Source organism: Hylobates moloch, unplaced genomic scaffold (genome assembly GCF_009828535.3).
Source record: "Hylobates moloch isolate HMO894 unplaced genomic scaffold, HMol_V3 SCAFFOLD_10, whole genome shotgun sequence".
Classification (NCBI taxonomy): domain Eukaryota; kingdom Metazoa; phylum Chordata; class Mammalia; order Primates; family Hylobatidae; genus Hylobates; species Hylobates moloch.
This window is the reverse complement of record NW_026652285.1, coordinates 23,463,363-23,477,379: the sequence shown is the minus strand read 5'-3', so window position 1 is coordinate 23,477,379 and position 14,017 is coordinate 23,463,363. Positions and strand designations below refer to the sequence as shown.

The window sequence follows — 14,017 nt, the reverse complement described above, 5'->3', positions numbered from 1 at the left end:
TGCAAGGGGAAGCAGGACTTTCTGGAAGCAAGCAGATGGGTAAAAAGGCCTTGGAGTGAAGACCAGCCTGCAAAAAAATGCAGGTATTGGGCAACAGGACTTCTGGCCTTGCTGATCATTTCTTTTATCCAGATAGCATTTGTTGAGTTCTCTATGTGCCAGGCTTCGTATCAAAGCTGTTTGTAAAGATGAGTTGAGGTTAAGCCCCTACACTTTAAGGATTTACAATCCTGGCCGAGCGCGGTAGCTCACGCCTGTAATCCTAACACTTTGGGAGGCCGAGGCAGGCGGATCACAAGGTCAAGAGATGGAGACCATCTTGGCCAACATGGTGAAACCCCGTCTCTACTAAAAATACAAAAATTAGCTGGGTGTGGTGGCGCTCGCCTGTAGTCCCAGCTACTCAGGAGGCTGAGGCAGGAGAATCGCTCGAATTCGGGAGTTGGAGGTTGCAGTTAGCTGAGATCGTGCCGCTGTACTCTAGCCTGGCAACAGAGCAAGACTCCATCTCAAAAAAAAAAAAAAAAAAAGACACAAGTGATATTGCTACTTTAGTCCAAGTTTCTACATCAGGCATCACAAGTGACACCATCAGAATATTCCAATTCTGTCTTAATGGAGTATATATGAAAAGAAGGAAAAATACAAAAGACCATGGACTGCATTTTCTCATTAGCTTGATTCTTATTTCAGAAAGAGACTAACAGCTGGTATAGAGATTCATTTAACCTCATTTCACACAGATTATGAATACTTGGAGCAGGAAATATTTTTATGTAACAATGAGTTCTAGCAATAATAATATTTTTAAGTAATTGAATAATCACATCTATTTATGAATCTAGGACTCCAAACTTTTCATCTTCAATAGCTCTTCAAGCTAATACAAGCATGAGGGCTTCAGAATAAATTTATATTTTTACCAATTTAGCAGACCAAAGAAAATGTTTAAAAATTTTTAAGTTTGTTTTCCAAGCCTTTTTTTTTTTTTTTTTTTTGAGACAGAGTCTCGCTCTGTCACCCAGGCTGGAGTGCAGTGGCACGATCTCAGCTTACTGCAACCTCCACCTTCTGGGTTCAAGCAATTCTCCTGCCTCAGCCTACTGAGTAGCTGGGATTACAGGCACCTGCCACCACGCCCAGCTAATTTTTGTGTTTTTAGTAGAGACGGGGTTTTGCCATGTTGGCCAGGCGTCTCAAACTCCTGATCTCAGGTAATCCGCCCACCTCGGCCTCCCAAATTGTTGTGATTACGGGCGTAAGCCACCGCACTTGGCCCCAACCTATCCTTTTTAAAAATCAATACTGGCCGGGCGCGGTGGCTCACGCCTGTAATCCCAGAACTTTGGGATGCTGAGGTGGGTGGATCGCGAGGTCAGGAGTTCCAGAACAGCCTGGCCAACATAGTGAAACCCCATCTCTACTAAAAATACAAAAATTAGCCAGGCATGGTAGCATGCGCCTGTAGTCCCAGCTACTCGGGAGGCTGAGGCAGGAGAATTGCTTGAACCCGGGAAGGAGAGGTTGTGGTGAGCCAAGATCATGCCACTGCACTCCAGCCTAGGCAACAGAGCAAGACTCCGTCTCAAAAAATAAAAAATACTATCTCACAGGTAGTATTCATTTTACTTGTTCAAAAAGGCAACAGTTTTATGAAACTTTTTTGTTAGAACCTGCCTCTGTCTTTGATACCAATCTCTTGTTAGACAATTTCTATTGCATAATAACACCACATTTTTCCACTCTCCATTAGTTACTGACTGACCACACCATAGAAGAAACAGGAAGCAATACTTCTTATTTAAGCTCCACTTAACGCTTCAAGATCTAATGAAGGATTTTGAACAAAAACAACAGCACAGCACAATTACATAGTTAAACCTCCAATGACTTTGAAATAGAAATTGTATCATGGAAACAGTTAACTAAAACCAAATATTAAGACTTATACAGGGAATAAAGGTAGTAACCTAATCTGTAAATGTGACTTTGTACTACATTTTATTATTTTTTCAGCACGTCTTTAAAATAACTTTTCTAATGAAAATTAGTATATCTACTATTTAGTAGGCAAGCGATGTGAAGGGAAATTGATCCACAATGACAGTCCTACTCATTCTGTTCTCACTCATGAACTGAATGTGCAAATTGTTCCTTGCCACCATCCCATATTCCCCACACCCACCGCTTGCAGCATTAAACCACCAAACACCACCCAGGAACGGATTTCCTATTTCGTCATTTAAACCTATTATCTTGTTCCCTTACTATCTTGCCAAACTGGTTTCCCTCCACTTACATTTCTGAGACATGATGTGGCAAGATAACAAGTCTAGACTGTTTGTATAAATAGACAGTTGGGTCCTAAAGTTGGAGAAAAGGACCAAAAGCCAATAGTCCTCTTTTTTTTCTTTTCAGTGCACTGCCTAAACCGCTCAGTAATCCCAAAGAACTTGTCCAGTTACAAAGCATTTCTTTGTGTATGTGTGATGTGTGTGTGTGTGTTGTTGTTGTTGTTTAGAGACAGGGCTCACTCTGTTCCTCACACTGGAGTGCAGTGGCAAGATCATAGCTCCCTGGGCTCAAGCAATCCTCCCACCTCGGCCTCCCAAAGTGCTGGATTACAGGCGCAAGCCATGGCACCTGGCTCTTTGTGTTTCAAAGGGCGCTCATTTCATGGTATTGTGCATCAGCTGTCCAGCAAGTGTGAGGCAAAAGACTAGCAGTTTAGGAAAGAAAATGAGAGTGCCATCTTCAATTGAAAACTAGCCTTTGCCTAACTTATCAACTAGAAAACAAGGTTAATTCAGTGAAGATCAACTGAATCAGTAGGAGTGTGTTCACATGTACAATGAGGGTGGGGCTCTTGTAGTTAATATTTTGAGTGAATGACCCAGAAAGAGGGCGTGGGTGAACAGGAGTCCTCTAGATTCGTTTCAGAGGATTTCTTTCAATCTAATCGGAGTTGTGGAAATGGAGAAGTCTCCATCCATGCCTCAAAATATGTCCATCCATGAACACTGCAGAATTTTATGTTTTTAAATGTCAGGCATTTGGTCACTGATTTACAGAGTAATGTTTATCTGGAAATGACTCTCAAGACCAGTTGGGTGGGTAACAAGGAATAAAAGGTGATGTTATCTCAAAAGTTTGCCATTTAGTGACCTGCCCTAATTACAGTTATTTAGGTCAATGTGTCCACACTTCAGCATCCTCCCAAATGTAGAGGATGTTGACTACGTGTCCTCAGAAAGCTGCTTGTTGTAATTGACATTGACTTCAGTAAAACGTAGACAGCGACTGCTGAGAAACAAATGGGAAAACTAGATGGGTAGCACCGTGCTTGGGGTAATTCCTGGGTAATGATTTGGCAGTGAGAGGAACCATAAGAGACTAGTAAGAACAATGGTAAAATGGCCATAAAAGGTAAACATTCCCAGAATACTGTTTTTCATTCTTTTTTTCCCTATAAATTTTTTGTTGATAACTGCAGGGTTGAGGGGAGGCTTACTTAGATTTAATCTTCTCAAAATTGCTGGAACCAGGATGAATGTTCCTAGTCAAAGCGCAAACTTAGCTGCCTCTCTCCTGATTCTAAGAAAAAAGTCTCCTTCTAACAGCCCCAGGAACTTACTGCAAATTCCAAGCTTTGTCTTTCATCTCTCTGTTCTTGGGGCTTTGAGTAGTGCCACATCTGGTGGTGGTTTTGTGTGAAAGGAAATAATATATATAAATCATTTCCTGTTTGGTCATTTAAACCTATCCCTGTGCTGGACAGAATTTGACCCTCTTCACTCAATAGCAGTGTCTTGTGGCTGAAGTGCCTGTTATTTACAACTGCTGGTCAGCCAGAGTCAATCCAGTACTTTTGCACTAGCCCAAAAGCCACTCAGGCCCCCTATTCTGACCCTTACTGTTTTCATTTACACAAATAGTTGTTAATAGCTTCACTGAAGGCTATGATTTATTTCTTTAGAGGCTAGAGTTATTTTTGACAAGAAACTCACTGTCTAGTAAGTATTGTCATTATTATCATCCTCTTCCCTTTCTCATTTTTGGAGCTGGATTTCTTTTTAAGAGATGGGATCTCACTGTGTTGCCCAAGCTGAACTTGAACTCCTAGGCTCAAGCCATCCTCTCACCTCAGCCTCCTGAGTAGCTGGGACTATGAGCTAGTGCCACCACACCTGGCAGAGCCAGATTTTATGTTATTCCAGAAAAAAAAAAAAAAAAAAAAAAGCTGAGTTTTGGCTGAGTGCAATGGCTCATGCCTGTAATCCTAACACTTTGGAAGGCTGAAGTGGGAGGACTGCCTGAGGCCAAGAGTTGGAGACCAGACTCAGCAATATATTGAGACTAATAAAATTTTTTTTTTTAATTAGCCAGGCCTGGTGGCTTTAGACTGTAGTCCCAGCAACTTTGGAAGCTGAGGTAGAAGGATTACTTGAGCCCAGGAGGTTGAGCCTGCAGTGAGCTGTGATCATGCCACTGCACTCCACCCTGGGTGACAGAGTTGAGACCCTGTTTCAAAAAGATGTAAATAAATTAACTAAATAATGAAAACTGAGCTTTATAATGTATTGGGTAATGACTAACATACAGTTTTATAAGGCCACTAATTGGCCGGGCGTGGTGGCTCACGCTTGTAATCCCAGCACTTTGGGAGGCCGAGGCGGGCGGATCACAAGGTCAGGAGATCGAGACCAGGGTGAAACCCCGTCTCTACTAAAAAATACAAAAAAAAAAAATTAGCCGGGCGTGGTGGCGGGCGCCTGTAGTCCCAGCTACTCGGAGAGGCTGAGGCAGGAGAATGGCGTGAACCTGGGAGGCGGAGCTTGCAGTGAGCCGAGATTACGCCACTGCACTCCAGCCTGGGCGACAGAGCGAGACTCCGTCTCAAAAAAAAAAAAAAAAAAAAAAACACTACTCACATATAAGGCCACTAATAAAATTAGAAATATTTAATACTTTGGGGCTTGTTTTTTTTTTTTTTTTTTTTAGACACTGTCGCTCAGGCTGGAGTGCAGTGGCACTAATAGGTTGGTGCAAAAGTAATTGCGGTCTTTGCAGTTACCTTAATAGTTCACTATAACCTCAAACCCCTGGGCTCAAGGAACCCTCCCACCTCAGTCTCCCAAGTAGCTAGGACTACAGGTGCATGCCAACATGCCCGGCTAATTTTTTAAAATTACTTTTTGTAGAAACAGGATCTTGCTATATTGCTCAGGCTAGTCTCGAACTCTGGCCTCAAGCAATCCTCCTGCCTCAGTCTCCCAAAGCACTGGGATGACAGGGGTGAGCCACTGTGCCAGCCACTACTTGTTTTTTACTCTAATCCCTTAAACTAATTTCAATTTATTCTTCCTTAGACATAATAGAAATGTATGGATAGTTCATTTTAGTTTGGATCTCCTGAAGTGTTTATGAGAAAACAGAGAAAAATGTTTACAGCATCACAATATGTTTGCCCAGGGTAGGTGAAGACAAACTGTGGCACTCTGGGCAAGTGCAGCCAGTGGCCTGTTTGTGTACAGGGATTTTTACATTTTTAAAAGGCTGTGGGACAGAAAAAAAAAAAAAGACTATAACATAGAGACTATATGTGTCTGACAAATTTTTAAAATTTACTGTCTGGCCCTTTACAGACAAAAGTTTGCTGATCCCTGGCTCAGGCTAGCATCATGTGTTAAAATGTCAAGCCTTGTATTTAGAGCAGCTGGTGTCTCTTTGAACTTTATTTTATTTATTTATTTATTTATTTATTTTTTGGAGATGGAGTTTTGCTCTTGTTGCTCAGGCTGGAGTGCAATGGTGCAATCTCGGCTCACCGCAACCTTTGCCTCCTGGGTTCAAGCGATTCTCCTGCCTCAGCCTCCCAAGAGCTGAGATTACAGGCATTTGCCATCACACCCAGCTAATTATTTGTATTTTTAGTAGAGATGGGGTTTCTCCATGTTGGTCAGGCTGGTCTCGAACTCCCGACCTCGGGTGATCTGCCCGCCTCGGCCTCCCAAAGTGCTGGGATTATAGGTGTGAGCCACCGTGCCTGGCCCTCTTTGAACTTTAGACATAAATTTGGGCACTGCCTGCTGAATTGAGGTAAATTATATTCATTACAGTTTACTATTTTAGTTGATTAGATATTGCCACTATTTATATACTCTTCTAGTAGTTCTCAATTCTGGCTGCATTTTAAAATCATCTGGGGAGGTTTGAAAATATTCTTGCCTAGGCCCCTATACCAGAAATCCTGATTTAATTGATCTGAAGGGGGGCCTGGGCATAGGTATTTCTTACATGCTATTCAGGTGAGTCTAATGTGCAGCCAGGTCGGAGAACCACAGGCCTACACCACTCACAGGTCTATTTGTGGATGGGCAATTAGCCCACATTCGTAGGCAGGTTTTTTTGTGTTTTGTTGGTTTCTTTGTTTTTTGAGATGGAGTTTTGCCCTTGTTGCCCAGGCTGGAGTGCAATGGTGCCATCTCGGCTCACTGCAACCTCCGCCTCCCAGGTTCAAGTGATTCTCCTGCCTCAGCCTCCCGAGTAGCTGGGATTACAAGCATGCACCATCACGCCGGACTAATTTTGTATTTTTAGTAGAGACAGGGTTTCTCCAAGTTGGTCAGGCTGGCCTCGAACTCCGACCTCAGGTGATCCGCCCACCTCCGCCTCCCAAAGTGCTGGGATTACAGGCATGAGCCACCGCACCCAGCCCATAGGCAGTTTTTATTCACATTTTTATTAGAAATTCAATAGAGATGCGTTATACAAATTGTTCTTTAATTTCAAGGCAGAAGTGTTGCTTAGGGAAATTTTAACTGAGACTATTTTGAAATGTGAAGAGCATATGAAACAGATAATACAGAGCCCAGAGAAACAGAATATGAAAGATAGGAACTGAGAGGAGAGTGCTGAAAAAAAAAAAAGAAAAAGAAAAAGAAAGAAACCACTCAGAATTTCAATACACAAATCACTGAGTAGATGTCTTGCTATCTATGTGAGTGTATCTATTTTCAAAAGTGCTGTTAACATAAACAGAGCAGTAAATCTGGGGCACCATGCTTTTTTTTCAAAGTTGTTAAGAATTATATCAGTCTGCAGGTGTCACACGCAGTTACTCAGAATCAGAAAGAAGGCTGATCGGGGGTTAGATCTCCATCTATCTATCTTTTTGCAACCAACCACGTCCAGGCTGTTTATTTAATACTTCCTCTTGCTAATGAAGGTACTGGTTGGGGATGGGTCGAGCTTTCCCATCTCGGCATAAGACTGCAAGATTTGAATGTGCCCTGGTGTCGGCTTCACTGACCACAGCAGGTACCCCAGGCAAGAATCTGAGCAGTTATAACAGGTAACAACAATAGAGTGTGCATCCAACTTCGGACACTTCTCCTTCCAGTTTATTTCCTTTTCTCCCCATGTACCAATGTGTTCTTTTCTCTCTTCGTTTTACATTTTTCCAAACCAGCAAGTGCGGAGGCAAGACACATCAAAGCAGAGATGGGAAGTGAAAGAGCTCTCGTACTGGACAGATTAGCAAGCAATGTGGCAAAACGAAAAAGCTCAATGCCTCAGAAATTCATTGGTAAGAATACAAACCTTTTTCCTGCTGTTGTTAGCAGATAGTTTGAATGAAATAACATAGGATGTTGCTACACAAGGCCCTTCCTAGCTTAACCTCTGTTAAAATAATTAGTTTTTCATTGTGTACTTTTATTCTTCGTGGTTCATTTTGATAGCTCTGGAAAATCGAATAAAAGATATTAACTAAAGCATCATCATGACAGGAGATGGGAGTATTTGATACCCAGTTTCCTAAATGGATGTGATGTTTAAAATCCTGTTCCTTCCTCTTTACTCTGAATGACATATGTTGCATGAGAGAGTTTATGCAATTTATACCAGTAAGATGTTCAAGATAGCATTTTTGTAATCTTTTGTAATTATATTTTACAAGTTGGTTCGTTAGCATGCTCAAACTTTTTTCATGCTCTAAAACATATTGCCATATTTTCTTGAATTTGATTGAGAATTGGCTTTAAGGGAAAGTGGTTGGGCAAACATAGATTTAAATAACAAGATTTGATTTAATCATTTGTCTTACTGGAGTTCATTTTTATGCCATTGGTTTTCACATTGTCAAAAAATACAGCAGAATGAGATGGCTATGAAATAATTATGTTCATTGAAGTGTTAGGACTTCCAAATGGCAGAAATATTTTGCTGAACTCTCCCAGATGTTTACATAAATGTGACCATGATATTTAAAATAGACTTGTATTTGTGAAGTAGACAGCTGAAATTGAATGTATCAGTTTTGCTATAAATTGAAAGTTGGCGATATTGAACAAAAATAGTTATCACATGAAAATAGACCTCCCTCAACATCAGTAATATTTTAGAAACCTGTCTCAGCCTCTTTTTCCAAAGCTGCTTGCAGCTGTTGATTTTTTATTTCAGTCCTTTTGTATTTATTCTTCTCAATAGCTCTTACAGATAATAAGTTGCCTGCCTGGTTTTTAAATCTGACTAAATTTGATTCCGGTATAGATAATGTTTTGACAAGCAAACATTCTATGTGAATTATAGAGGTCTATTGAAAGAACCCATATATTTCAAAATTACCTAATTTGGTATTTCTGCCTACTTATTTTATTTTGACTAGCTGAAAGGTTTTTATGCACTTTTAGTCACCTTAAGAATAAATTTTGTCAGAGTAAATTTGGTATATTTCAGTTTAGGGAGATCCCCTCCTCCTTGCTGTCCTCCCTCCCCTTGGTGAGACATGTCAGGGGAGCATGTAGTGACTTCCATTTAGAGTTTAGGCACAGTAAACAAATGGTGAGTTTAAGACATTGTCTACAAATATTGCCCATATATCTTTTGGGCTTTACTTATGTGAAGAGGTTCTGACTGGAGTACAAAAGAAAGCTTGCCTCATTATTCTGAGTGTATTTTAGTTTGGAGAAAGTTATGGGTTTTGTTTGTTTGTTTGTTTGTTTTGAGACAGGGTCTCACTGTACTGCCTAGGCTGGCGTGCTGTGGTGCAATCACAGCCTCGAACCCCTGGGCTCAAGAAATCCTCCTACCCCAGCCTCCCAAGTAGCTGGAACTATGGGCATGCACCACCAGGCTCAGCTAATTTTTAAACTTTTTTGTAGAGATGGAGTCTCCTTATGTTGCCCAGGCTGGTCTGGAGAAAGTTTTGACTCTAGAAATGGCTGAAGCCGACATGAGGAGGGACATCACAGGGAGAGTTGGGCAAGAAAAAAATGTAAAGCGACTTCATTTCTTTTTTTTTTCTTTTTTTTGAGACAGAGTTTCACTCTTGTCGCCCAGGCTAGAGTGCAATGGCATGATCTCGGCTCACCGCAACCTCTGCCTCCTGGGTTCAAGCAATTTTCCTGCCTCAGCCTCCCGAGTAGCTGGGATTACAGGCATGCACCACCATGCCTGGCTCATTTTGTATTTTTAGTAGAGTCAGGGTTTCTCCATGTTGGTCAGGCTGGTGTTGAACTCCTGACCTCAGGTGATCCACCCGCCTTGGCCTCCCAAAGTGCTGGGATTACAGGCGTGAGCCACTGCACCCAGCCATGACTTAATTTCAATCCAGTTGTGGTCTATGCATTTTGGTCTAAGAGAACTAAAATTTGAGAGACAGTCCCTAGTATTTACGGTTGCCCTAAACCTATAGTTGAACTAAAGCCCTACTTAATATAATAAAAGTTGCTTTGGTATTTCATGGGTTCAAAAATATAGCATGTTTCATATGTGCAAATTCATGCCATTTTGCCTGTTGCCTCGGGGATCTATTTCGTTTGTTTGCTACAACTGCAACCAGAGGATTTTCACTTCACTACTTCCAGACTTGTGAGAGATGCTGATCTTGTAGGTGTTGATTTCTCTCATCTTCTGAACCATCACATTCTCTCTGTGCTGGAATCAGAAACCTAGTAGAGTTAGCTCTTGATTGAGGTAGCAACTTCAGGGCTTTGGGCCCAGAATAACTGGGGGAATTTTTTTTTTTTTTTTGTAAATTGTGTTGTAGTGCAATAAGAAGAGTACTGGATTAGAAGCTAAAAGACCCAGGTTCTGATCCTAGCTCTGTCATTTCTTAACTGTGTGTTTAGACAAATCACGGAACCTTTCTGGGCCTCTCTTTACTCATCTGTGAAATGAGGAGACTGAATAGGTGATGAAGTGACCAGGAAGTTTCCTCCCATGTACAAGTCTGTGAGATTAATTAGAAAAGAAATAAAAGGCAGCAACTATTGATACCACTGTGTGTTTAGAAAGCCCATGTGCGTAACTTCAGATAGCCTTTTTCTCAAGGCTATACAGATAACGGTGTTTATGCTGTAAACCATATCCTAGGTTTTTAGGGTCTTTTTTTTTTTAGGAAGATGGTATAAATCTGAGAATCTAAAACACAGTCGTATTAGCCTGACATTCATGTGTTTTACTTAGGGCAGTACTACTTGTTCATTCACTCTTTTGCCCATTCATTCATCATACAGAAGGTTAAGAGTTCCTGTCATATATATGGTATTCTTGTTCTTGGGCACTGTTCTAATCTTCTTGCATTAACTTATATCCTAAACTTTTGTTTGAAAGGTTTTTAAAAACTAAAAATAAAAGAAACCCATTAAATTATTTAATTGAATCAACTTTTGTGATAGAAAGTAGTAATGTCAACGGAGGGAAAAAGGAACATTATCTGTGACACTGTGCAGTGTATGAGATGAAGTGATGTAAAACGTGGGGCTACTGTTTTCTCTCCATCTCCCCTCGCCTCGCCTCGTCTCGCCTCACCTCACCTGTCCTCTCTTGTCCTCTTCCTTCTCTTTCCCTCCCCTCCTCTTCCCTCCTCTCTTCTCTTCTCCTCTTCTCTCCTTTCTCCTATATTTCCTCTCTAAGGCACTGTTTTTTGAAGATTCAGCTGCCAGGGTAATGGCAATGGGTAAGGTGTGAAGGAAGAGTGAGTCATTCCCTTTAATCCTTGCTGACAGTTGCACAGCACTCAGACCAGCCTTGACTTCCCTGACCTCCTGAACTGTGAGGGTAAAGGTGAAAATAGACCAACAGGTCAGCCCGCTGCTATCTCAGGCGGGCTGGAGATAATTACCAGTAGGGAGCATTTTGCATCCATTAGAGATGAACTGGGGAAGAGGGACAGATTGGATCAAGTCTAAATGTATTTTGAGACACAAACATGCTCTCAAGTTGGAGAAAAATAATTTTTTTTCGAATTCTTCAAGAAATTTTGTATGTCTTTGTTTCAAATGGGAAAAAAAATGGACACAAGTCCATCGGGAATCACCATCTTTACATTGTCAGAATAATTCTGTTTAAGTTGTTCTTTTCTAAGGACAAGAAGACCTTCCTTTGCACATACTGTCCTTTAGGGGATTTCCTTTCTCTGAATCTTGTTCTCCTGTTATAAACTTGTTTGACTACACTTCAAACTAGGCCATCCTCAAATACTTGGCTCAAAATGGATTTCTCTCTTGGATGCAGAAGAAAAATGACTACATTTCTGCATATTTCTCCTGATTTTTATTCTTTCCCAAAAAAACAGATGTTATTCAGACCAAATTGGTTACCATAGCATCTCCTTATTTTAAAAGTTTTATGTATTACTTTATTAAAGGAAGTTTTCATATCAAAAAGAACATGAAAAAAAGATCTCACTCACCTGTGGTAAACATGTTAATGAGGTTTTGACACTTCAACAAACCATCGGATCTCCCTGTGAAGTAACTAATGAGAAATTGCCTGCTTTGGTTAACAGCAACAGGAAGCAGTTTTAATACCTGTTTCTATGAGAAAAAAAGTATTTTTCCAACCCCTTCCCAAAGGCCTGATGCCCATAATCCTGTAAGCATTACAATGTCATAGTATTTTTGGGATATTAGGAGCCACCAGTGAGGCTCTTTTACCATGGAAGGAAGGAGGATCAGAGAGGTGGAGTGACACAGCTGGCAGGTGACAGAGCAGCGCCAGACCTCGGCCTATAAGGCACTGCAGTCCAGGCTCTTCCTTCCCCAGGAGGTGAACAAGAGCAGTGCATGTCATGCGTGGGGCTTTGGACAGCGAGGAGTCTGGTCATTGAAAGTTGGTGGGAGAGGCCAGGTGCAGTGGCTCACACCTGTAATTCCCCACTTGGGAAGCCTAAGCAGGTGGATCACTTGAGGTCAGGAGTTCAATACCAGCCGGGCCAATATGGTGAAACCCTGTCTCTACTAAAAATACAAAAATTAGCCAGGTGTGGTGGTGGGTGCCTGTAATCCCAACTATTTAGGAGGCTGAGGCACAAGAATTGCTTGACCCCAGGAAGCAGAAGTTGCAGTGAGCCAAGATCGCACCAGCTTGGGCAAAAGAGCAAGACTCTGTTTCAAAAACAAAAAAGAAAATGGATAGGAGGGAAAAAACCCTTGAAGAAGGGCAATTGTTCTCCCTCAAGGGTGATTCTATTTAGAAAAGAACAGTCTTCCCTGGTGACTCCATGAGAACAGATGATATCCACACAGCACTTCCCAGTGTCTCACAGAGGACAAAGACTTCTGCAGCACCAAATGTGGTCTCCAGCTCAGCTTTCCCCAGCGCCACCCCCACAGCTCTCTGTTCTTTCCTCCTTCCTGTTTCTTCTTGTTCTCTGGCTCCCCTCTGTTTTCCACCTCCTGCAAGAAGTGTTAGTTTCACTTAGGTTGAGATCAGAGCCATGATGATGATTGGATATTCCATTTTCCTGCCTTTTTTGTTCATTTGCTTTCAGATGTGTGCTGATAAGAGTGAGGGATAACACTTGTGGGAAATTACATGATGCAGCAGCAAGCACATTTAAGTGACTTGAAGAACTTTAAGACTTAAAACCTGAATATTTCACCTTACCACATCATGGTGACTATAAATATTGGATTTCTGTTATTTTTCTAAAGGTTCGATCATTTTGCCCCCCTCTTCAAGAAAACCTTTCAATGGCTCCCAGTGGAATCAAATCTAAACCATACAGTCAGGCCTTCTGAGCCCTCCACGATCTGTCTTCAACTTACCTCTACTAATTTTATCATTTCAGCCAACCAGTCCTTTGCTTCAGCCACAGTGAACTCCTCCTCCCTCTTCTGTGTAATATCTCACTCTTGTCTGAATGGCCTCCCTCACGTCTGCCCTTAAAATACACATTGTAGGCCAGGCACAGTGGCTCATGCCTATAATCCCAGCACTTTTAGGAGACCAAGGCAGGAGGATCACTTGAGCTCAGGAATTTGAGACAGGCCCAAGCAACATAGTGAAACTCTGTCTCTGAAAAAAAAAAAAATCAAAAAATTAGCCAGGCATGGTGGCATGGGCCTGTGGTCCCAGCTACTTAGGGGGCTGAGGTGGGAGTATCGCTTGAGCCCAGGAGGTTGAGGCTGCAGTGAGCTGTGATCACGCCACTGCAATCCCACCTGGGCAACTGAGTGAGGCCCTGTCTCAAAAAATAAAAATAAAAAGAAGCACACATTGTCCACATTCCCATACCTCTGTGTTCTCTCTCTGCTCCATCCTCCCTCTGCACTCCAGGCAAGTTTACTAGTCTGCTTCTTATTATAGATACGACTGTCTCCACCACCGTCACTATCACCACCTCTGATTTCATGGAAACTTTAAAGAATAGATGAATCTTTGCCCCATATTAAATGTGGCATATTTGAGAAGTAGCTCAGTTTTCTCTTTCTACTCTCTTGGCTACTCTATGTTTTGTTCTACCATGTAGCATTAAGGATACTGATTTGTCATGAAATGATGTAAATGCTGCATCTCCTCTAGTGGATTGCAATTTTGTTGTATTCCTCAAATCACCTAACCATGGTGGTAAGCAAATAATGAGAATAGAGTGCTTACACATGCCTGGCACTGTTAAGCACTTTATAGACATTGTAACAACTCTGCGCAGCATATACTTCTTGAGTGCATGTGCTGGTCCATGTGGAAAAAAGCAGTTGCTGCCACTAAGCCCCCTTTCCCTCTGCTA

At 41.7% G+C, this 14,017-nt stretch overlaps 1 protein-coding gene across 3 annotated transcripts in view; it reads left to right on the top strand.

Annotated features, from left to right (window-relative positions):
- IKZF3 (IKAROS family zinc finger 3) overlaps positions 1-14,017 on the top strand; it is a 106,865-nt gene that overhangs the window by 79,386 nt on the left and 13,462 nt on the right. For 2 of the 3 annotated variants that reach the window (XM_032163496.2, XM_058445245.1), the window contains one exon: positions 7,472-7,588. In XM_032163496.2, the coding sequence (XP_032019387.1) occupies positions 7,472-7,588 (117 nt within the window). Of the gene's footprint in view, positions 1-7,062; positions 7,355-7,471; positions 7,589-14,017 lie in introns of those variants that run through there. The other variant, XM_032163497.2, reaches the window with a different exon arrangement.